The sequence below is a fragment of the Perna viridis genome, chromosome 10, assembly GCF_037379345.1.
Source record: "Perna viridis isolate PV_CMFRI_1.1 ecotype Kerala chromosome 10, ASM3737934v1, whole genome shotgun sequence".
In the NCBI taxonomy this organism is placed as follows: domain Eukaryota; kingdom Metazoa; phylum Mollusca; class Bivalvia; order Mytilida; family Mytilidae; genus Perna; species Perna viridis.
This window is the reverse complement of record NC_142454.1, coordinates 4,674,034-4,697,571: the sequence shown is the minus strand read 5'-3', so window position 1 is coordinate 4,697,571 and position 23,538 is coordinate 4,674,034. Positions and strand designations below refer to the sequence as shown.

The 23,538-nt window shown below is 31.3% G+C and overlaps 1 protein-coding gene across 6 annotated transcripts in view; it reads right to left on the bottom strand.

The window, feature by feature from the left end:
- LOC148604227 (glycine receptor subunit alpha-2-like) overlaps nucleotides 1-23,538 on the bottom strand; it is a 25,536-nt gene extending 1,998 nt beyond the window's left edge. The window contains exons 1-9 of one of the 6 annotated variants that reach the window (XM_088547795.1): nucleotides 11,907-12,000; nucleotides 10,049-10,196; nucleotides 7,043-7,147; nucleotides 5,913-5,927; nucleotides 4,343-4,407; nucleotides 2,883-2,950; nucleotides 1,884-2,110; nucleotides 1,472-1,554; nucleotides 325-456 (exon numbers count right to left, since the gene is read on the bottom strand). In XM_088547795.1, coding sequence (XP_088403921.1) covers nucleotides 325-456; nucleotides 1,472-1,554; nucleotides 1,884-2,110; nucleotides 2,883-2,950; nucleotides 4,343-4,407; nucleotides 5,913-5,927; nucleotides 7,043-7,131 — 679 coding nt within the window. In that variant the 5' untranslated portion in view covers nucleotides 7,132-7,147; nucleotides 10,049-10,196; nucleotides 11,907-12,000. Of the gene's footprint in view, nucleotides 1-324; nucleotides 457-1,471; nucleotides 1,555-1,883; nucleotides 2,111-2,882; nucleotides 2,951-4,342; nucleotides 4,408-5,912; nucleotides 5,928-7,042; nucleotides 7,148-10,048; nucleotides 10,197-11,906; nucleotides 12,042-23,381 lie in introns of those variants that run through there. The other 5 variants (XM_088547796.1, XM_088547794.1, XM_088547798.1 and 2 more) reach the window with 5 other exon arrangements.

Below are 23,538 nucleotides of genomic sequence, written 5' to 3'. Positions count from 1 at the left end.
GTAAGATAAAACAAAAAAAAAAAAAAAACATAATAAAGGATGAATTCAGTTTTATGGCCATTTGATATTACTTTTAGGAATTGTACTGCTTTTAAGAGTAATCAAGGGAACCAAGGTTATAGCGGTAATCAAAAGAATGTAATCCAGGGACAAAGACCAGACATGGAAAACAGACATTCACAAAAAAAGAACATAAAGTAAAGCGTGTCTTTTTTAACAGTACGATAAATAAGTCTAGTGTTTGTATACAACTGTTACTTAAGATAAGTACTTTCAGTACCTTAATTTTCTTTACTTCATTTTTAAAAAAACATATACACTTACTCCCAACATATTCTTTATCACAATTATATGTTTTAATGCCTCTTAACTTAAACTGAGGTAGAGATAGATTGTCAGGATGGGCGTAAGGTTCCTCGTGCCATTCGAATATCAAATTTTCCTTACTGTATCCATCTACAAAATAAACGTGATAAATTATACATATAGAGGAGTAAAATCATCCAACTATTTGGGTAGCATTAAGTGTGAAAGAATTATCAAGGGAAACAGACATACACAACAAAGAACATAAAGTAACTAAAATCATACATACAAAAAAAAACCAAACAAACAAACAAAAACAAATGAGCAACTCGGACTCCACTAAAAACTGGAAGCATGGACCAGGTGCACCGGTAGGGTAAGCGTCATCTGCTTTTCTAGAAACACTCGACGAGTTGCTCATAAAAAGTCAAGTCCGGAGTAGAGAAACGAGGAAGGAAAACTATGTCCCGTTGAATAAATCAGTTTTCATGGTGCTGATGGATACACCATAACGATCCACGAGTTTATGGTGACGACCATAAAACTTCTGTAGTGATGACTTCAATCTTGTAGCAACATAACCCTGTTCCAGAAGCCTATTTGTAAGAGTTCTTGTGCGATACAAAAAGTCTGCGTAGCTTCGGCAGGCTCTGGCATAACGTATGAGTTGTGATATGAACACTCCATACGCAGGTGCTGAAGGGATGTTGCCACATATGAAAGGAAAGTTGACAAATCTGAGTGAAAAGTCATCACGTTTGTCGTAAAGTTTGGTCAATAGTTTTCCTTTACCATCGATTTCTAAAGGTAATCGGTACATCTACTTTTATGAAGTCATCATTTGGAAATATGATATCTGTGAATTTACCAATTTAAAATCACCTTAAATCACAGAATCAGATGGTCTTTGTTCATTGCCTGCGTTTTCAATGTCCACTTATTGTGTTTTCACAAATAAACATAACGTTAACTCTTATCTTATAAGCTGATCTAGTTAATATCTATCGAAGAATTGAATAAGTAAGCAATGAATGTTTTGAGTGACGGAGTGACGGGAAGGAAATACTGAGAGAAGTTAAACTACGAAATCATTGTTATTTCGTAATATTTTATTATTTTATGCTGATACAGGAATATCTTATTTATGTTTTGGTATTATACTCACAACTTTCTAAACCTAGGGAACATATCTGAGTATCTAAAGGATACTTTAGCAAATTCATCTCACATGTAAATGTACCAGAAATTCTAAAAAAAAAATAGATCATATAATGTATATTAAGAACATAAATAATTATTGAATGTTTGTACTATAAATTTCTTTCATGGAGCTTAAGTATGTTCTGGAAAAAAACATTTAGCAAAAAGGGGAAGTTATTAAACAACAAAGCCTTTTGTTATCTTTAAATTCGAACATTTTAAGTAAATATGAGGCAAAAATGTTCTTTGTATATTTTGTGTCTATTTTTCTTGGCTTAAACCATGGTGTGACAGTAAACGTAACTTAACATAAAAGTTACTTTTTTAAAATATTTTAATGATATCAGTTTTAAGTTTGTTCATTATGTCAGTCTAACCTCATACTGTAGACCACAGTACCATTTGGATAGATATGCATTAGTCGATTAGGCACTGTAACGTCATGGACTTCGGCCTTTTTCTCGTTGTTAATGAATAAATCTGGCACCCACACTTTTTCCATCACTTTTGTATCAAGTTCTAAATGTGATACACCAACACTTTCATTGAAAATCAATCGACTATCACTCCATCGTTGCCGTAGAAACAAGCCCATAGAAAAGTCCTAAATAATACCTTTTATTTCAGTTAAAAAATCATCAAATTAATTTAAATAAACCGGACAGTATTAAACGTCAAAAGACTAAATTTAGTTTTTGTAAAACGCTTAGCTTATGCTACGGACATCTGTATGCTCGCTTCATTTTATTTTAACAAAACACAATCAACAGGACTGGCTATTTTTGTTTTTTCGATAGTAGTTAAATACATTATATGTAAGAGTAATTAGGGGAGCCAAGATTTCAGCGGGAAAGTAAAAAAAAATGCAATCAAAGTATAAAGAGTAGACAGGGAAAACAGACACACACACATCAAAGAACATGAATTTACCAAAATAAGATGTACATATAAAGAATCAAAGTAAACGAGAAACTCGGACTCCAAAAACAAATGTGAGCATAGACCAACACCGGTAGGTTTAGTGTAAAGTTTTTTCTTTTTATATCCTTTAAATTAGTAAAACAGTTCTTTGTGAACTAACAACAAATTTGTACTATAGGAATATTAACATAGCGATCATATCCTCTTCTAGGGTTAACCTTGTTGTCGTATATCAATCATTCCCAATATCTTAAAGCAGATAAATAAAGAACAGACAAGGTTAACTTTATACACCTGTGCATTGTTCAAATAACTCCAAGAATAACAGAACGATTTTGCCTAGTGCATTTCTTGTTGCAACCGGAATACCTGATCCCAGTTACTGAGAGTTCAGCCTGTGCATCTTCATACTGATAGAGATTTGTCTAGATGAAGAATGAACTATATGTACTTACCATAGATGAATCGCTTATTTCATAAATACTTGTGATATACAGCTGTATTCTACTGATAACAGCAACATCTAAAATGAAAATACTTCTAAAACATCGAATATAACTTAGGAGTCAAAATATTTAATTCAAGTACTAAAACAAAAAACCAAAAGAACAAAAACAAAAAACAAAAACAAAAACAAAAAACAAAAACAAAACAAAAACAAAAACCGGAAAAATAAAAAACTAATACACTACATGAAATTAAAAGTATATGAGCAGCCTAGAACTCAACAAAAAACAGGTACATAAAAAAAGTTAACTTGACTTGAGACAGTATTTCTTGACTACGTTGATATATTTTTCAAGCAAGCTTTATTACCTCGTTTAACAATTACAGAAATACAAATTATATTAATAGTCTTAATTTCAAAATGCTGTACACGTGTTTTAAGGAGCAAACTTCAATTAGCAGCATTATAATCAAAAAGATAAGAAGATCTTAATTCAAAACCAGTATTCAAAACCAAATGCATCGCATTTGGTAGTCAAATATAGCACAGAGAGGTTCTATCTCGTGCAATACGAAGAATAAAGCATCCGTGTTTAATATTGCACAATTCCATGAATAATACATCATACAGTTTGAGTTCAGACAAGTAGACTTGTGAGTACCCTCGCGGGCCGTTGGTCCATCAGATGTGGAATCGAACCAGTTGTAATTAAATACAAACCTATAGACCTTATTAATATTTCGATATACTCTTCACATGTTTCAGAAGTAACCCCTTTTGCTATTGTTCGTAGGGTATCAATTTTCGTGGAAAGACTTAACCACGAAATATGGGTCTCAGCGAAAAGGAGATTCTCATTGATGTGTATACTGAAAACCTAAAAACCACGAATTCAAGAATCCACGAACTTGTGTGTTTTTTTTCCAATCCACGAAAAAATTGGTATCAACAAATTGAAGTACTTCGTAGTAGATCGGGGAAGATCTAAATCTACAATTAAAGTATATAAAAGAAGTACTCAAAGTCAAATTGGTAAGAAAGAAAGTCATATCCAGCACGAAAAGGTTCTATAATATTTGAGAAAAACAAGGAATTAAGTCTCAGTGTTTTATGAATTTTGCAATAAATACAATCGTTTGTAAAATATATACACCTGCTTCAGTCCCGCCTTTTATGTCGACAAGAGGACTTACAACTGAACAAGGAGATAAACGGTAACATAATTTTTCATTTCGTCGGTTTTGTTCATATTTTGGAGCATATTGAATTTTATTACAAGTATATAAATTTGGACATGTCATTGCTACGCATGTAACTAGCTAGGACACTTATTTATCTGTTAAATAGTATCATATATGTACCCTTTTAAAAAAATACTTACACTTTAGCCGATTCCCATTTCGTATATACATCATTTGAAGAAATTCTAGTCAAACTCAATGTAATATAATGTTTACATTTACTTACCTTCATTAAAACTTGGAGAAATTGTTGCATCATAATCTGTAAACAATTCCTTTAGAACTTTTTCTCTATTTCAAATATAGAAACAGTTTAAGCATATGTTTTAAGTGCACATTTGCAGCAATTATAATGACTTTTTTTCATAGAAGCTTTTTAATTATTTTTCCATATGATTTCGAAGCTGTAATTCAAGTTATGGCATAATTGAAAACACACATCTTGGAAGTTAATTTTTAAATTTCTATGATACTGAACATCCAAACATATTGATGTGGGGTTTATGCAAGTTTATTTGCAACGCAAATCTGACGACTTTATTCGTTTTTAAACCAAGACTTCCTATCGGAAATGTCGAGCTGAACATTCCCCAAATGTGCATGCTTTCGTAAATTGAAAAAAAAAACATACCATAGAATTAATTTAAGAATAACTATAACCAAACACAATATACTACAAAAGTCTGTATGTATTGACAAGAATAATAATAATAAAAACAACTTGTAATGAAAGAAAGAAGGTAGATGAATGTTCGCAAACATTAATGGTACTACATAGTGGAATAATGAAGACGGAACAGAGGAAATGCATCACTTAAGTAGTATAGCAAACCTATTCATAAGGTTCTGACCCTTGCTGATCCTTGTGAAATGTGTATTCAACCAGGTTTGTGAAGTTTTTTTTTCTCTGATAAAGCAAGAAATGGCAACGTTTTCAAAATACATGCATAGGTAAAACATCTTAATGTTAAGTAGCACTCCAGATAAGAATCATTCAGTATGCAATTCTTGGTTGAAAAGATACATATTTGTTTTATTTTTGATATTTTGTTTAAATTGATATTGTGAACAGAAATTAATATGTGATGTTCTACGGAGATAAACTTTATGTAGAATGTACTGTAGAATTCAAATTTAAGGGAGATATGTCTGTAAACTTTTGGATTTTCGACGTGAATTATTTCTTTGAAACAAACTGATTGGTATGATAAATTATACATTATAAACCAATAATACAAGAGTTATCAAGGGAACAAAGATTCTAGTGAAAATCAAAAGAATTAATTCAGAGACAAAGACCAGACATTGAAAACAGTCACACACAACGCATGAGATAAAATAACCAAAATAATACATACAAAGTAATAAATGTAAATGAGTAACTCGGACTCAATCAAAAACTGGGAGCATAGACCAGGTGCACCGATAGGGTAAGCGTCTTTTGCTTTTCTAGAAATACCCGCCATTTTGTTCATGAGACAGTCAAGTCCAGGGTAGACGAAAGAGGAAAGGAAATCTATGACAGATAGTTCTTGATGACGACCATAAAAGTTAGTGATGACTTCAATCTTGTAGCAACATTACCCTGTTCCAGAAGCCTAATTGTAAGTAGTCTAGCGCGATACAAAAAGTCTGCATAGTTATGGCAAGCTCTACAATTTTATTATAATAAAAAAATGTATAGCTTTTTTACGGGGTGTATCACATAATACAGAATCGGCGTGATTCTTACAATCACTTCTACATAATTTGTTCATTAGTATCATGTACACTGAAGGATTCTTTGTTTTGTTTACCTATAGTAATTCAGTCTGAAATGAAAACAAAACAAAGCATAAGGCTGACAAAGCTTTTCATTAGCAAAGTAAACAATTAAATAATAACTGGGTATAGCTTTAATGTTATGAATGAAGGGTAAGCGATGTGTATCAACATTGAGACGTTTGTTCAACATAATATTTTGTTGTATACATACAATTTCGTTGGTACTAAACTGCAATCACGTTCATATGAAATATGATATAGGAGAAGCACAATATAATAATATAAAGACAGTTGACCTTTTGAGACACACGTAAAAATATAAACGCTGGTGAGGTTAATCATGGCGTCTAAATTACTTTGTAGTGTAGCTATTGGCGTAAAATCTCAGGGCCATTTTGAAAGGCGCAAAAATATAGTATGATAATTCACACAAACAAAAACTGTGATGCTTGACGATATGAAAAGGGTAATGTAGTGACAAGTCTATTAAAATATTGCTCGTTTTTACTTATGATTAGCCGCATTCAACATTCCACACAAAAAGAAAACTTATTTTAAATATAAACTATGACACTTAATCCCTTCCAATTGAATTGTAGAATTGCCGTTGATTATTTCTGGGTTTATGTTTATTGTAATAGGCACATTTTGTGCTTCCGAATTGGTTTTTTCCCTAATATCAAACAAAGCAAAAGAAGAAAGCACATTTATTTCCACTTCTACTAATTTTACAATTTCAAATATTTGATAAAAAAAAAATTGCCGTGATAAAATATTCTAAGCATCAGTTTGATATACAGAAACAGACATTGACGAAATTTGCACTTTTGGTGTTACAATAGTGGCTTTCATCCGAAGAAGTATTTTGAGTATAGCCACTTTCACAACGGTTGGTTATAAATATAGTCGTTAAAAATTGAAGATGTACTTATTCTGTTGCTATAGTTTTACAACAAAAATGTTATTTAGATGATAAATAAAGAATTTAAAGCATTAGCATGCGAGGAGAAATAGTTTCTGTAGGACTGTATGTTAAATTGAATAATAACTCACGAGCAAATTTCAGTGTTATTATCTGTGCAATAGCCATAAATACAGCCAAAGCAAAGACGAAAATGATATAAGTCAATATTGAACACCAAGAGAACAGACAGTAACTTACCTAAGCCTACTATAAAGAGCTGAGCTTGTTTTAGAAACACAGGTTGCACAGAAAGAATAGAAGACAATCCAATGTAAGTTCCTCATCATGGTCTGTGTTCATATCCTGAAATAAATAAATAAGCATGCATTATTTCCTGGTTCATTTTAACTTAAAATGTAAAGTATTAAATGCTCGACCAATACGTTGGTGCTGATTACTTTTCATAAAAGACAATTTTTAACATTTAAAATAAAATATATATAATTCCAATATATCACTACTAAATTTGCGTTATTTTTCCAGGTGTGACAGATGTGGTTTTAATATAGACATTATTTGTATTGTGTTTATCGTTTTGACGTTTTTTGAAAATTCATAAAGGGGATGGGTTCACATACTAATAAAAGCTCCAAACTGCGCTACATACACAATGATTCCTACAAATATGACTATGTAAATTCGACTATATGCAACGTATTTCAGTTGTTTGACCGTTTGATTTGAATACTGCTATAGAAAGACATACAGCAAGGAAAAGTCTGAAAACTATCATTGTCGTGACAGGAACATGAACGACAACTCATTGTTTGAACTGTACTGAAACGTTAGTGTTCAAGAAGGCAATCGCAAAATTGCCCAGATAAAAGCGGAAAGATTATTGCCTATGAAAACAATAAACAATAAAACAATAAAGACCGTAGTACCGGGTCTCAATTAAAAAAGGCATTGTAATCGGAAAAAAGGCAAACAAATTGGATTATTTAAAAAATGATTTCTTTAGGGCATCTCTTGAAGTAGTCAACATCAAAAAGAAGTCTCAGTCGGTCCTGATTTATATCTAACGTTTTATTCTTCGACGCCATGATTTTGTTATGAGCTATATTCATTTTCAAATCTTTTAATAATCTATATCATTTGTCACTATCAACATAAGTCTGATGTTAAATGTCGAAAAACTATAGCTCTGTAGAGCTTTTAAAATCGACATTTAGCCAATAAATCGTAGAAATCGATGCTGAAATTATAAAAAAAATTACAATGAATGTTAGGTCAAAATATGTAGGCTAAATAAACAAACTAGAGAGACGTCCAAGCAAATAACTGACAGACATGTCCATTAAAAAAACTGAATAAATAACACAAAATATAATGGATAATCGTAAAGTAGATGGACGGTTGCTACATGAACATGAAATGATAAGGTACGTTACATTTTAACACTGTAATAGAGAGTTGATGGTTGTTTTATTAGCATCATAAGATCAGATATAAGTACAATGTCATGTTAAACTTAAATGGTTACTTTGACAGATGGTGTATTCTGATGTCGAACGATTATCAAATAAATAAGAAACTAAATTAGAGATAAGGCGAAAAATGTCATAATAACATTTTCTGGAGTACATTATATCCCGCTTGACCTACATAAGTAGGTTATCATTAACCTAGAGACTTATGGATCAATTGTACAATCGTTTCTTCAATATTCCACTGTATATGTAGGGAAAAGTTTTCTGACTATAAAACAATAATTAACGACAAATGTAGTACCATTAAATCAATAAATAGTTCAAAAATATAAAGATTTAATTACTGGATATCCAAATTACAGCAATGCAGTAATGCAGAAATGTCTTTTTGTTTTAATCTATTTTATAAAAGTATATACAAAACATAAAAAATAATTTTTTCTCACATGAAATCCATTGTTATAGCAAATAAGTAGTTGCACGTTCAAAGTAATTGTTTTAACAAAGTGGAATAAATTAAATGAACTCTGATGGTATCTGTAATATTTGCTTATGGTCATTTGTGGTTTGCATTAACAGATGCACTTAAGAGCATTATATAAAATCGATTACGAACACTAAGGTACAAGTTTTAAAAACATTTTTACTAACAAACTTTCAGGGCAAGTAGTCAAATTTCTGAGGCGAAATGGGAAGCTTGGATATTTTGACCTACATAATAATAATAAAACAAAACAAAACAAAACGTGTTTTTTCCTTCAGCAAAATCTGCACAACTATTTGTTTTGACAATAAATAAAACATTGACATAGGAAATATGAAATTAATTTAAATAAACTTAAGAATTGACAAAAGGGATGCATTTAAATTACCGAACTGATAAGCAAAATATCCAGACAATAGTCAAAAGGAATAATAACAAAAGTAAAGTCAAATGAGATATCAAGGCAAAAACACCCCCGAAAAGTTTAAAATAACCTTTATTTGTCTTTCTTGATACAAGCAATTTTGATGAAAATTGTTGGTTTTACTAGATTTATTAGTGTAAGCATCCTGATACCATTTTAATTGTGTGACAAACGTATAATACACCAATGTCATTGATAATCCTACATTGCACTATATTCATACTAGTGCAATATTGAAATTTATTGCGCGCTTACTTTTTACTTGTGGTTAGTGTTACTGTGCTATGTAATAAATTCGGGATATTGAAATCCAATTTAGAACGTACTCATTTACTAAAACATTTTAACAATCATAACGTGAAATGAAAAATAGTATAATGCCTCCCTTAGTTTATAGTTATTGGAATATTTGTCCATTAAACAGGTTCATATAAGATGATTGAAATTAATTTGATACCGTTTTGACAAACAGAACGGTATAGGATATTATCTAATGAATGACAAATTACGCTCGCTCAGTTTAGACAGATATTTATATCGTCTTACACTTTACATCGTTACCCATATATCAAGAAATAAGTTTATATGAAGTTTATATATTTAATTGAAAAAGAAAAATTATTGATAGACAAGAGTATACAGACAGCTTTTACTTGTGTACATGATCGTTCTAATACACATTTGTTTTGTAGTATTTTGTTTTCTTTCGAATGTAACATAACAAAAAAGTGATAGATGCATTCTCTCAGCGTGCTGAAATGATGAGGTAACGGATAGCAAATTAACCTAAAGCACTTGCACTTTCGAATGTCTTGTTGAGCTTATATTTTTTATTTAGATGCCGTAATAAAATATAACTATCCTACCTTTCTAATTGATGTTAAGATTTATATAATTCCAGAAATATGACTTCAAACACCATGTGGGATCGAATGTCTAGTTTTCCAAAGCTCATGTACATTGTCTATATGATTTTCGATGTAGTTTTTACCGAAAGGTGTTGCATTTATTTAACTACAAACTGAATAAATATAATACACCATGTGGCAAAATCAATAGTATGTCAAGCGATGCAAATAAAAGTTCGATTTGATAGATGATTTTCCTAGAATGATCATATGGGAATATCTATATTTACCAACTGTAGTAATGTAGTAATTAAGTTTTTTCTTCCAAGAAAACTTTTGCAGATTACATATTATCATCATGCATTCTTTATAAGGAAAACAAAAAATCTTTTACCTAAATTAAAGCGGACTGAACAACACTTTTATTCCGTGACTGTTTTGACTCGCAATGTATTATACATCCAAGACTTTTTACCACGCTTTTTGCAAGAGAAGATGTAAAAAGTATAGAATAGAAAAATTTATAACAAGCTTTATTAACAAACAAAACCATTTAGAAGTCAGCGTCACTGAAACATATTATTATCCTAAATATCATTGGGGAATGAACAGTAAAGTTACTTCCCTGAAAACATGACTGACATATATGTCGGTATTAATAAAAATAATAAGCAGCAATTGTATATAATTGAAAATATGCATACCATGTACACATGTTTTAGTTTACAATGCATTGGCAGCTATCGAATTCGTCTTCCTTGTAAACTATCGGACGGTGGTATGTAAACATAATTGCAATTACAAAAAGGAAAAGTCAATAGATCATTGGTTGGCCGAACAAAATAGTCAAAAGTGGTCCACAGCAGAAAAAATAGTATACACGACGGAGAAGGAATGAACTGGAATACATTGTAAAGGAGTTAGTGATGAAAATTGTTTATTACGTCATTACAACAACCAAAAAAAGCTACAGTTGCAATGATCAAATAGAAGTTATGGTAGGTCCATATTCTGAAGTACTTAGGCAGGGTGAAGGTTTTTTTTCTGCAAGGGTTTATTTCGTATTTACAAACTGATTAAAAGTATGAAATTAAATCCTTTGGACAAAAATAATGCAACATGACTTTCGAAATATTCACGCGACGAGTTTGTATTCTTAAAGTAGTTCAGTTTTTAAATATGCATTAACAACTATTGATTAAAAGCATTAACACTAAGCTACAAAATGGATGATATCGTGTTAAGCACAATCAGAACATGACAATAATAGCTCAAATGCCGGTCTTTATGAAATTTCTACATTTTACTTTACCTTGGTTTATCAAATCTTAGCGGAATCATAATTGCCAGTTATATTTTTCCGACATTTTATTTAAAATCAGAGCATGGAGGAACTTTGAAAAAAAAAATAATATCTAGTTTCGTTTGAAAAAGAAAATTGATAAGATATTCGGATGAGACTTTTGACTACTCAGCTTTTTAAAAAAAAAAAGATATGTAGTACTAATTACAGGACTAAGCTAAAGAATACAGGCTCAAACAACCAACAAATGCTGAAAACAAATGTTTACGATTAATGTTTTTTTTCTTGTATGTTTACAAACATTTCTAGATTTCGTATATTTTAATTCCACATAACCCAAGAAAGCAGCAGTAAACAGCTGAATAATTATCAAACATAAATAAAGCATTCTCCCAATAATTTTCTATTAATTCACCTTACGTCCATTACAAATATGTTTTATTCAACTCGATCGTATTTGCAACTATGTGTCCATATTTTTGTTTTCTTGCAGTAATTACTATTAAATAATTACAGCTCCAGTTTTAGAAAAGATAATAAATCAGTAACTAGAACAATGATTAAACACCTTACCTGCGAGGTTGTTACAGCGATGACATCCGTCTAAGTGAGTGCAGAGCTGTGATAAGTGTGTAATATACTATTAATTTGCAGAACTGTCTCACATGCCCTCTTGTTATTGATTAAAGACATATAGACTGGTAACGCGTCATGTACCTTCAGTTTGGTTTGTTTCATTGCCAGAAACAAGAAATGTCAATGACAATCCGGATATTGTTTGGTTTGATGCATAATACAGTCAATGTGATATGATCAATCAGAAAAAAGAGAACAATATGAAACAATACTGTGCGATCAGAAAAAATGGTACTTACATTTTGAATGTTTTGTTTTGATAATAAAATTTTTCATGTCTGTTTTAGTTTGTTGATAAAGCATACAAGAGTAATGTGCCTCTTCGACAGTATTATTTTATTAGACTGGTACAATACAACTATTGAATGGTACAAAGATTTTATTAACAAAACTGTTCATCATTTACCTCCATATAATAGAGAAAGTAATATTCCCAATAGAACACCTACCAATGTAGTGTCATTTTTCTACAAGTTATTTTTTCAATTGCATATCAAAATAAATTTTATATCTTTTCAATGAAATTTAAATTTGACAGAATCAATGCATTTTGAAAGATCTTCCTATTCTTCCCCTTTTTTACGTTCGGGTCATATACTTTTTCACTTATCTAATTTGCTGTCATTGTTGCATTTCAGTAATATTTGCCATCACCAATTCCAATATCCGAAAATACAAGGACCCACCCCCAAAATTATCATTCCAAATCCCCTTTAACTAAGAATGCATACAATTTAGATTGTTTTTCAAAAGAAGAGATGAGAGTTATATTTCAGATTCGATCTCATGGCTCGATATAAGTACAAGCAATAAATCTATTTCGTTTGTTAGTGTGTCATAAAATGAATACTATAAACTTATTGAAAATGACGAAAACAAATACGATACCTTTCAGTAATTATTATCAAAATCACATGGTATAGATGACAGCTGAAAACCACAGTTAAACGCAAGTATATCAAGTTTAAAATTACATCAAGGAAAATATTTGACCAAATATTAATACTGTGCGTTAGTTACGTTAACCGTATTTTATTGTGTATGACAGTTACTAATTAATGCACTTATTTACGAACAGCAATTAGTTTCTGGTAAACCCAGAGTAGCTTCGTCATAAAAGATACTTATATTTTCTTAAGTCCTTTGCAAATTAACAATAAGAATGTCATTTTCATTACAAGCATTACGAACTTTATTAATGAGAGCCCGAAAAATTTATAGGGCATTATCATGTACTCTATGGTTCGTGCAGCATGCACTACATCAAACTTTGAACTTACTTCATGAACTTCAAATAAAAAGTCGCCAATATACTTGTTGAGCACTTTAGTTAAATGTTTTGATGTCAAAGTATTCTTATGCATTATGTATTTGCTTTCTGGTTGGTTGCATCTCTTAGAGCAAACCAGGTTATTTTGTATTAATTGCGTTAATTACATCATTAACGCCGTCCGGTTGGCACTCCGCGATTCAAATAAAATGATATCTTGATATAGATTAAATTCGTTATATTTGAAATGAAAATTCATTAGAATTAAGTTATACGGTACATTTCTAGTTTTCGAACATTCCGTCATAGTAATAAAATAGGAAAAGGTCCATTAGTTTTGTCTACCATTTATTCCATTTAATAGGTTTATTTATTCAGCAAAAAGGTCAACACATGAACAGTAATCAGGAGAATCAAGGTTATAGCGGTAATCAAAAGAATGTAATCCAGGGACAAAGACCAGACATGGAAAACAGACATACACAACAAAGAACACAAGGTAACTAACATCATACATACAAAGTAACAAACGTAAATGAGCAACTCGGACTCCACCAAAAACTTGGAGCATGGACCAGGTGTACCAGTAGGGTAAGCATCCTCTGCTTTTCTAGAAACACCCGCCGAATTGCTCATTCAAAAGCAGTTAAAAAAATTAAAAAAAAGTGAAGTCCGGGGTAGACAAACGAGGGAAGGAAAACTTTGACCCGTTGAATAAATCAGTTCTCATGGTGCTGATGGATACACCATAACGATCCACGAGTTCATGATTACGACCATGAAACTTCTGTAGTGATGACTTCAATCTTGTAGCAACATAACCTTTGTTCCAGAAGTCTATTTGTTAGAGTTCTAGTGCGATACAAAAAGTCTACGTAGTTTCGGCAAGCTCTGGCATAACGTATGAGTTGTGAAATAAACACTCCATACGCAGGAGCCGAAGGGATGTTGCCACAGATGAAAGGAAAGTTGACAATTCTGAATGAAAAGTCATCACGTTTGTCGTAAAGTTTGGTCAAAAGTTTTCCTTTACCATCGATTTCTAAGTGTAGGTCAAGATATGAGGCTGATTTCACAGCGTCTGTAATATCCTTTATCTCAAGTTCTTTTGGGTAGATGAACAGATCAGACAAATTTGAAACATAAATAGATAGTAAATTTTACTGATGGAATTTCTGTGTTCGTGTTTATTTTGATATATGAAACCGTAATGTGTGTGTAGCCTTTTATAAATAAATTATAATGATTTGTATCAACAATTCAAATCAAGTCAAACAAACAAATGATCATCCTTAACTTTAGTTCGCAAATTCATTTGTGTATTCATCGAATATACCAATACAGACATGTTCATTACACTTTCCCGATTCAATAACTAGTAGAACAAGAATATAAAGATTAAAGCAAAACAAAAACAAAAAACAAAAAAAAAGAACAAAAAACAAAAAAACAAAAAACAAAAAAAACAAAAAACAAAAAAAACAAAAACAAAAACAAAAAAAAATAAAAAAAATAAAAAATAAAAAAAACAGAGCTTACGTAGGTCATAATCGATACTTTAAGAATTATATTACGTATATCTTCGATTATATTACATTTATCCCGCTTGTACTTTATAGATAATCACAACTTGGTTAGTTAATGCTGCCAACGAATTTGATTTGTTTTATTGGACAACATCGAGATTTACAGAATGGAGACTAGTGGTCAACTGTTTTTACTTAGCCAATGTATAAACAGTTCATTGATAAACAATTGAGACACCCTGTTTGGTTATTCCATTAATGTGTCATTATCGCTTTTAACGTTACAGCAATATAATGCTCTTTTAATTGAATTTCCATCGCAATTGAGTGAATTTTCCTGTCGGATTAAACGAGTTGTTATTCTGTAATCACGAATTGTAAATTTATTGAAAGGCGCAAGCATCGGTGCGCCATTAACAATTCCGAACCGAATGAACATGAATATCAAAACTAATTTATTTATCTAGTTGTTTGTTTTATATGTAACATGATTATCTAAAGTATGTCACAAAGAGACATGAATGATGTCTAACTTAGGAGAACCTAACAAAGCACAGGGCATTACTTGTAGGTGACAAAATTCAAATAAGTATGTTAAAAGCATTATATCACTCGATTAATATTTTGTCCAAAAAAAAACTACATATATCAATATCGCTGATCTGTTAAGATTGAAAAAAATTGATTGTTATATGCATTTGAAGTTCGTCAATTTTCTTTATATTATTTTTCAAAATGTATGAGTTCGGTCTCAATTTGTAGTGAAAATTGTGATGTTTGTATTTACTTTTTAGTTCCTTTATACTGTGCTATATATATTCTTTATGTTTTTTAGTTTTCCTGACGTTGATTGGATTATCCCTCATGTTTTCCTCTCTCTTTCTATATTTCTCTGCAAATTTTGGTGTATGCTTGCACATGATGAAAAAAAAAACTAAGGTTGAATACTTTTCCATACGGCTGTAATATCTCATTTATTATTATTATTTTCTATTTATAAACTATTGTAAATTAATATCTAAGTTGTTGAGATGAAATATTTGGATTATCCGTTATTTGAACATATGTTGTTTGTTTAAGTAATTGTGTGGTACAAAACATATCGTTACAGACAGATGAAAAGACCTACATCTATGTGTTTGTTCAGAACGTCAATTCAATAAAAACAAAACACGATGTACAAACATTGGCAGAAACTATAATAAGAAAATAACAGTAAATAGTACCATTGTAATAACACTTTTAATAAAACAGATTGTAAATATATTAGTTCACATCGGTATTTATTATGATTTTTTAACAAGAAAGTGTGTCCATTAATGAGATGAACTTGCAATTGTATGTGTAAACCGATGTAAATAGAGAGGATTCCAAATGGCTGTGGAGATTTGAAATAGAATAAAATGAAGAAATCGGTTTAAAAGATTTTTTTTCAAAATTAAATGAAAACAATTTGAAAAATGAAGAATTAGCAAATAAATTTTCAAAGAATTTTGTGTTTGTTAAAAGTGATTAAATGGGAAATGAGGATTTCTTCAGGTATGTGTTTTAGTAATGGGGAATGAGGTAATATTGAAACATTTGTGATTTTACATGTACATGTATATGTTATCAATTATTAAGTTTAACATTCAATCGTTGTATAATTTGCGTGTAAAAAAAACCACATTTCATATAATATTTTTTTATTGCTTGAAGGCTACGAGTAGTTTGTATTTTTTCAAGATGTTTTGTATATATTTGGTATTTTAATAAGGGTGTTTTCCATACTGAAAATAATTAACTGTTAGTATGTTAATCACTGTCCTTTACACCTTAACTTTATCAATAAAAAAATTTGAGTTAGTTTTAGTAATTTGACATTGGTAATGCCAACAGTTCAAGGTTTTTTTTTCTATCCGATACCTTACATGTAGGTTTATATATATATACAAAATAAAATACAGAACTAAATATTGAGCTACTGTAAATGTAAACATGAATTTGTCGTAAACCCATATTTTTTGTCTTCATTGCCTGTACCTAGTTAAAAAACAAACCAACTTGTTTATATTACAGATGGGTTTGGTAGGGCATTAGACAGCCGGAAGGAAGTTAGTGTAGTGTTTTGCGATATTATCAAAGCTTTTGATCGCGTTTGGCATAAGGCGTTATTATTTAAACTAGAAAAATATGGAATATCTGGCAACTTATTAAATTTGGTTAAAATTACCTCACAAGTAGGAGACGGGAAAAGTCCGTTTGGAGGGAAATAAATGCTGTTGTTCCACAGGGTTTTATTTTGAGACCTCTTTTCTTTTTGATATTTATTAATGACATTGTGGACGAAATCCGATGTATCTATTAAGTTATTTGCTGTATCTATAGATAGATAATGCAGCTGAATCGGCAGAGATACTGAGTAGGGGCATCGATAAACTTCCCCAATGGTCAGAAAGGTGGTTAGTAAAATTTAATCCACAAAAAACTGAGTCAATGGTCATTTCACGTAAACAAACCAAACCACTTCACCCGCTGTTGACAATGAATCAACATGACATACAAGAGGTAATTAGTCATAGACGCCTTGCCGTTATAATATCGAACAATGGATTATGGCACGATCATATTGAACACATCGTTAAAAGAGCCTATAAGCGACTAAAAATAAATAGAAAATTCAAATTCTCTGTCGATAGATATACTTTGCAGAGAATATATATGAGTTTTATTCGACCTATTATGGAAAAGCATGTTATCTGGGATTATAACAACCATTCCTTCATCAATAAAGTTCAACTGGACGCAGCAAGAATTGTAACTGGGGCTACAAAAGTTACCTCAATGGATAGAATCTGTAAAGAGACTGGTTGGGAAAAACTTTCCGTAAGACGAGAACGGCATAGATTACTATTACTTCAACAGATTTTGACAAATAATACACCGGCTTATCTAGGTAATATTACACCAACCTTAGTCATAGATCGGCATACCCATAACATGCGTCAATCTCGGAATATAACCGAGATTCGTACTCGCACAAATTTTTATTCAGAGTATTTCGTACCGTCCGCCATTAAATTATGGAATAAAGTGCTTCATTGTATACACGATTCCAGATCATTAAACATGATCACTTACAAATGTTTGATAAAAATGTCCTGCCTATTATCATAGCGGATCAAGAATTTGACAGATTTTAAATAGTAGACTGCGAATGAATTGTAGTTCTTTAAATGAACTTCTTTTTTCCCGCAACCCAGTGGAGTCACCGAACTGCGTTTGCGGTAGAAGTGAGTCAATATCTCATTTCTTATTACATTATGGTGGATATCGAGAACTTCGCAATGAGACTCTATTTTCCCTAAATTTACCAGTTTTGTTAAATACCGATATTTTACTATTTGGTTCTGATCAGATGACCGATGATCAAAATAAGCAAGTTTTTATCAAGGTGCAGACATTTATTCTAAAGAGTAAGAGATTTATTAACTGACTTGCAACTTGATTAATTTCTTTTTTTTTCGAATTGAAGTCTTCACCATTTCCTATTCCACAATTTGTTACCAGCTTAAATTATGTTATTAAGAGCATGCAATCTTTGTATTATATTTTTGTCACTATCACAGGAGATGGACTTGTAAAAGCCTTGAGGCTTGTTTCCAGATCCTGTCAAATATCAAATTGTTTTGTATTAAATGACATGTGTATTTTTACTGAATAAATATGTTTAAACTAAAAAACAAAATCTTTCAAAGGTTTTCTTTGAACATGTGCGATAGAAAATCTCACAAAAGAAATGAAATCACAAGATTCAAAAGGATCAGGTTACCATCCACTTGTTTGTTATGGAAAGCATCTTAGATGAAATCAATTAATACGAACCACTCATGATACGATGGTGAAATTTAAATTATCTCACTTTCAATGATAAAAAAGTTATAAAATTAAGACTCTGTTATTGAATTTTGTAATCTGTCTAGACCACATTTCTATCAGTGGGTATACCTTTATAGTACGATTACATGTACATGAATTGGAATATCTATGAAATCAACTGAAAGGAATATTAAATCGATATGAAGAGCTATGATTTCTTTTTTGTTCTTTGTACTTTAATTGTAAAACAAAGAATATACCAAATAGATGTTTTGTTTATGCTGTCTTCAGATAGGTAAAATAAAGTATCAAATACGCTATTTAATGCTTAGATGTGTTTTTCGTTACTTAAACGCTGACATAAATACTATTGTACGTACTTGAAATCTAACGTGCACAACACGAACGTATTTACTATTTCCCTTCGGCTCCTGCATATGGAGTGTTCATATCACAACTCATACATTATGCCAGGGGATGCCGAAACTACGCAGACTTTTTTGTATCGCGCTAGAACTCTAACAAATAGGCTTCTGGAACAGGGTTATGTTGCTACAAGATTGAAGTCATCACTACAGAAGTTATATGGTCGTCGTCATGAACTAGTGGATCGTTATGGTGTATCCATCAGCACCATGAAAACTGATTTATTCAACGGGTCGACGTTTTCCTTCCCTCGTTTGTCTACCCCGGAATTGACGTTTTATGAGCACCTCGGCGGGTGTCAGAAAAGCAGAGGACGCTTACCCTACCGGTGCACCTGGTCCATGCTCCCAGTTTTTAGTGGAGTCCGGGTTGCTCATTTATATTTGTTACTTTGTATGTGTGATTTTCGTTACTTTATGTTCTTTGTTGTGTATATCTGTTTTCGATGTATGGTCTTTGTCCCTGGATTGCATTCTTTTGATTACCGCTATAACCTTGGTTCCCTTGATTACTCGTACTTATATTTCACGCTGTTGCATTTGTTGCATTTCACGATGTCCGTTTTTGTTTCTACTGGAACTAGTCTGGTCAAATGCGGGAAGTTAAACTATTACCATAAAACCTGAGAACTGAATTGTTCAACGAGTCATAGTTTTCTTTCCCTCTTTTGTCTACCCGGGACTTAACTTTTTATGAACAACTCGGCGGTAGCTTCTGGAAAAGCAGAGGAAGCTTACCCTTCCGGTGCATCTGGTCCATACTCCCAGTTTTTGTGGAGTACGAGTTGTTCATTTACTTTTATTATTGGTATGTTTTATTTTGGTTATTTTATGTTCTATTTTGGGCGCTTTTTTTGTCCCTTGAATACATGCGTTTGATTTCGGCTTGAATCTGTGTCCCCTTGATTACTCCTTACCCCATAATTTCAATTTAAAACAGTTATACCAAGTCAGAACATGATATTTTCATTTTCTGGGGTATTCTTGATTTGACCAGTTATCATAGCAAAGAAATTCATTTTAAAATCAATATAGAATAGAAGCTAGATTTCCGATTGATTTTTTTCAATTTTGAATGAAGGTTTAAGTAAAAAATACAAACACAGCATTTTCTCCAGTAATACTAGAAGATTGAATCCGACAGATTTCGATAGAATTGACAACAATTCTGAAGACTTATTGATATAAAGTTCCTTGGAGAATACATAGACCTTGATGCAATTAAATTAGCGCTAATGCCACATTGATGAAAGTCATTGACAATAGGGCATCAGTGAACTCTTCAAATGATCAAATTAGTAAGTAATCTCTGTGGTATCATTCTTCTAGTTTATTGATGATACCTTGAAATATGTTAAATATAGGTATATAATTCTTTCAGATTTTTTTTCTACGATATTTTGCATACACTTAATATATATTTGTTAGATGTGTTGGCTAATTGATGAAAACGGACAACAAAAATATTTCTTTCTTTCAAATCACTTCCGCGAAAGATTTAAATTGGGGTTAATCCTATTTCAAATCTGTCAAGGTTTTGCAGCTTATGACATATTTATTGGTCGATTGATTGACTATAGTTTTTTTTTCATTTTATATTGGATATGCATTTTAGGGCGAGAATGCTTGATTACTCAAACAAACCGTCTTTTGTACAGTATAACATAAAAAGTCGACTTTTAATGTGCTTTCAAACACAAGCGCCTATGGCCTGTAAGTATGCATTTTAAGTCACTTGTACTCATTATTCTGACTCTGAGCCAAACAATTGCCACTCTATCATCAATTTGTCGAATCATTGGCGGAGAATCGATGAATATCGACGCATTCAAGGTTAAGATTTACCTATGAGAGGTCGTCATCAAATGGCATTTTAAGCACCTGACCGCAGTAACTATTCCAATTTTAAATGTACTTTGTTATGAACTATAAATTTACTTCAATCGTTTGAAATACATGGTCCGCTATACGTGTAAATCAAATATATTGCTCTGTTATCATAATACCTTTTTCAAGTATAGACGATACAATTGGCCTATTCCTAATCATATAATGTTCGTCTAAATAGAACCATATATTCACGTTATATTTAGATAAATAGGGGGATTTTCAGGTTTTACAATTAATTGAGAGATTACGCGTTCTGATTTTGTCATTATTATGTAACTGGTCTTTAAATTACAATTAATTACGCAGTTTTTGAAAAATGACGACGAGAAGATCAATATTCTCTCAATCCTTCATTAACCATCTTTTATTTTATTTATTGGGTCATTGAATTTACAGAGAATGTCAATTTCATTTAGTTGTTTCGTCTTTAGGACAGTGTTGTCAGTATTACATAATAACCGATCGACTTTAATGTCAATGATAAAACCAAACAAGGGGGACAGACACAAATATTATACCATTCAACGATATGCAGATTGGTTTCTTATCTTGTCTTCACAGACCTAATGTTTGTTAATAAATAATATTCATATCATTGAACGCAGGCAATTTCTTTCCGAAAAGTGTTTTGTGCACGGATAAAAGTCTCGCATTTCAATTAATTCTTTTTTTTTCACAAACATAATTATGATTGTACTTAGCTAGTGTTTTGCTATTGTTATATCAATTTTTCATATTAATGTAAAATTAATATGAAGCATTTATAACGAAAGTGATCACATTTGATACCAAATTAATTACACATTGGTCCTATTATAACTGATTAATTGGTTGATTTGTACAAAAACTAATAATATAGGAAAAAAATAGCTATCTGAATAGCTGATAGGATCCAAATCGGAAAGTTGGTATATCTAATATTCATTTTTATAGTATATCTTTTGTTGTTGCATCATCTTATTCGTCATGTCATTCAATATTAATTATGATAATATAATGTTGATGATGGTACATCCTTTGAACCTCAAGAGTAATCAAGGGAACCACGGTTATAGCAGTAATCAAAAGAATGTAATCCATGGACAAAGACCAGACATGGAAAACAGACATACACAACAAAGAACATACAGACATGGAAAACAGACATACACAACAAAGAACATAAAGTAACTAAAATCATACATACAAAGTAACAAAAGTAAATGAGCAACTCGGACTCCACTAAAACTGGTTCTAACTAGTTCCACTGCAGGTTTGAAGTTTTGCACCGTAAAAATTGTTTAATTATGATTAACTGTTACGTGCTTGTCACCAGGGTTAAATGCACTATGCATATATTTTCTTATTTATGACTAGGCAAGTCATGTACTTTTTTCTTTGGTTTTTAGATGAAGAAGTTCGTGCTGTTTCTATTCAAATCTATATTTAAAACACTACACAGCCAAAAGGGCCACATATGATAATCATATGGTAATCATATGACAATCATATGATATTGAACATATGATGGTCATATGATTATCATATGATTCTCATATGGGAATTTTGTCTTAAAACATATGATAATCATATGTTTGTAAAAAACATATGATTATCATATGAAAACCATGCGATAATCATATGTTTACCGAAACATATGATTATCATATAGTGCTCGATTTATATGTTAATCATATGATGCAAATCATATGATTCTCATGTGTGGCACATTTGCCTGGTTTCCTGGTTGTCAAATAGACGTTCTAGATAAAACACTTCCGAATTTGTAGTATTTTTGGAAGAAAATATAAAGAATACCGACAAGGACGCCAGTGGATAAAACACAGCAATTAGACATCAGAATATGAAAAAAGCGCACACCACACAGAAACTTAAAACTATATACAGAAACGAAACGCAAGGTACCCTCTACAAACCGGAGATGAGTTCCAATATTCATGATTAGCCAGCAGTTCCTACTTGCCCACAACAACCATCACCATGATAGCTTATCTTCGGAAGTTACGTATCATGGTGAAAACCGTAAAGGAAATTAAAAGGAAACGACCGTAATTATTTGGCAATAAAACCCTTTCCAAATAGTTACAGAGAAAATGACTTATTTTATCCATAATATCAGATATGGCGATACGTTCTACAAAGTTAATGAAAACTATTTCCCGATGAAGATCAAGATGTTGAAAAGTACGTTTATGTCGTAAATCTAATGTTATATGTTTTTCAATCAAAACTTAACTTTTATGATATTTACAAGTCATGTATGCTTGACATGATGGTTTACAATTAAGAATGATATTTGTTTCACTTTTTTGACTTTCGTTAAAATAACGTGTGAATACGAAATTGTTAAGATGCATGGATTCTTCCGTACAGACATCACATTTTTCTATATAGATAGATGTATAATGATACGATTTTAATCAAATTAAGAAAATCATCTTACCTAGTCTATATGTACACATCAAGCCAGGCCATTGTCACATCATTAAAATAAGTGTATAGCACCAGATAAGACCATATCTTGATATATTTACACACAGAGTTAATGATACAAATTTCCGCTTATCCCAACAAATCATTAGTGGTAGAAGTGTAAATAC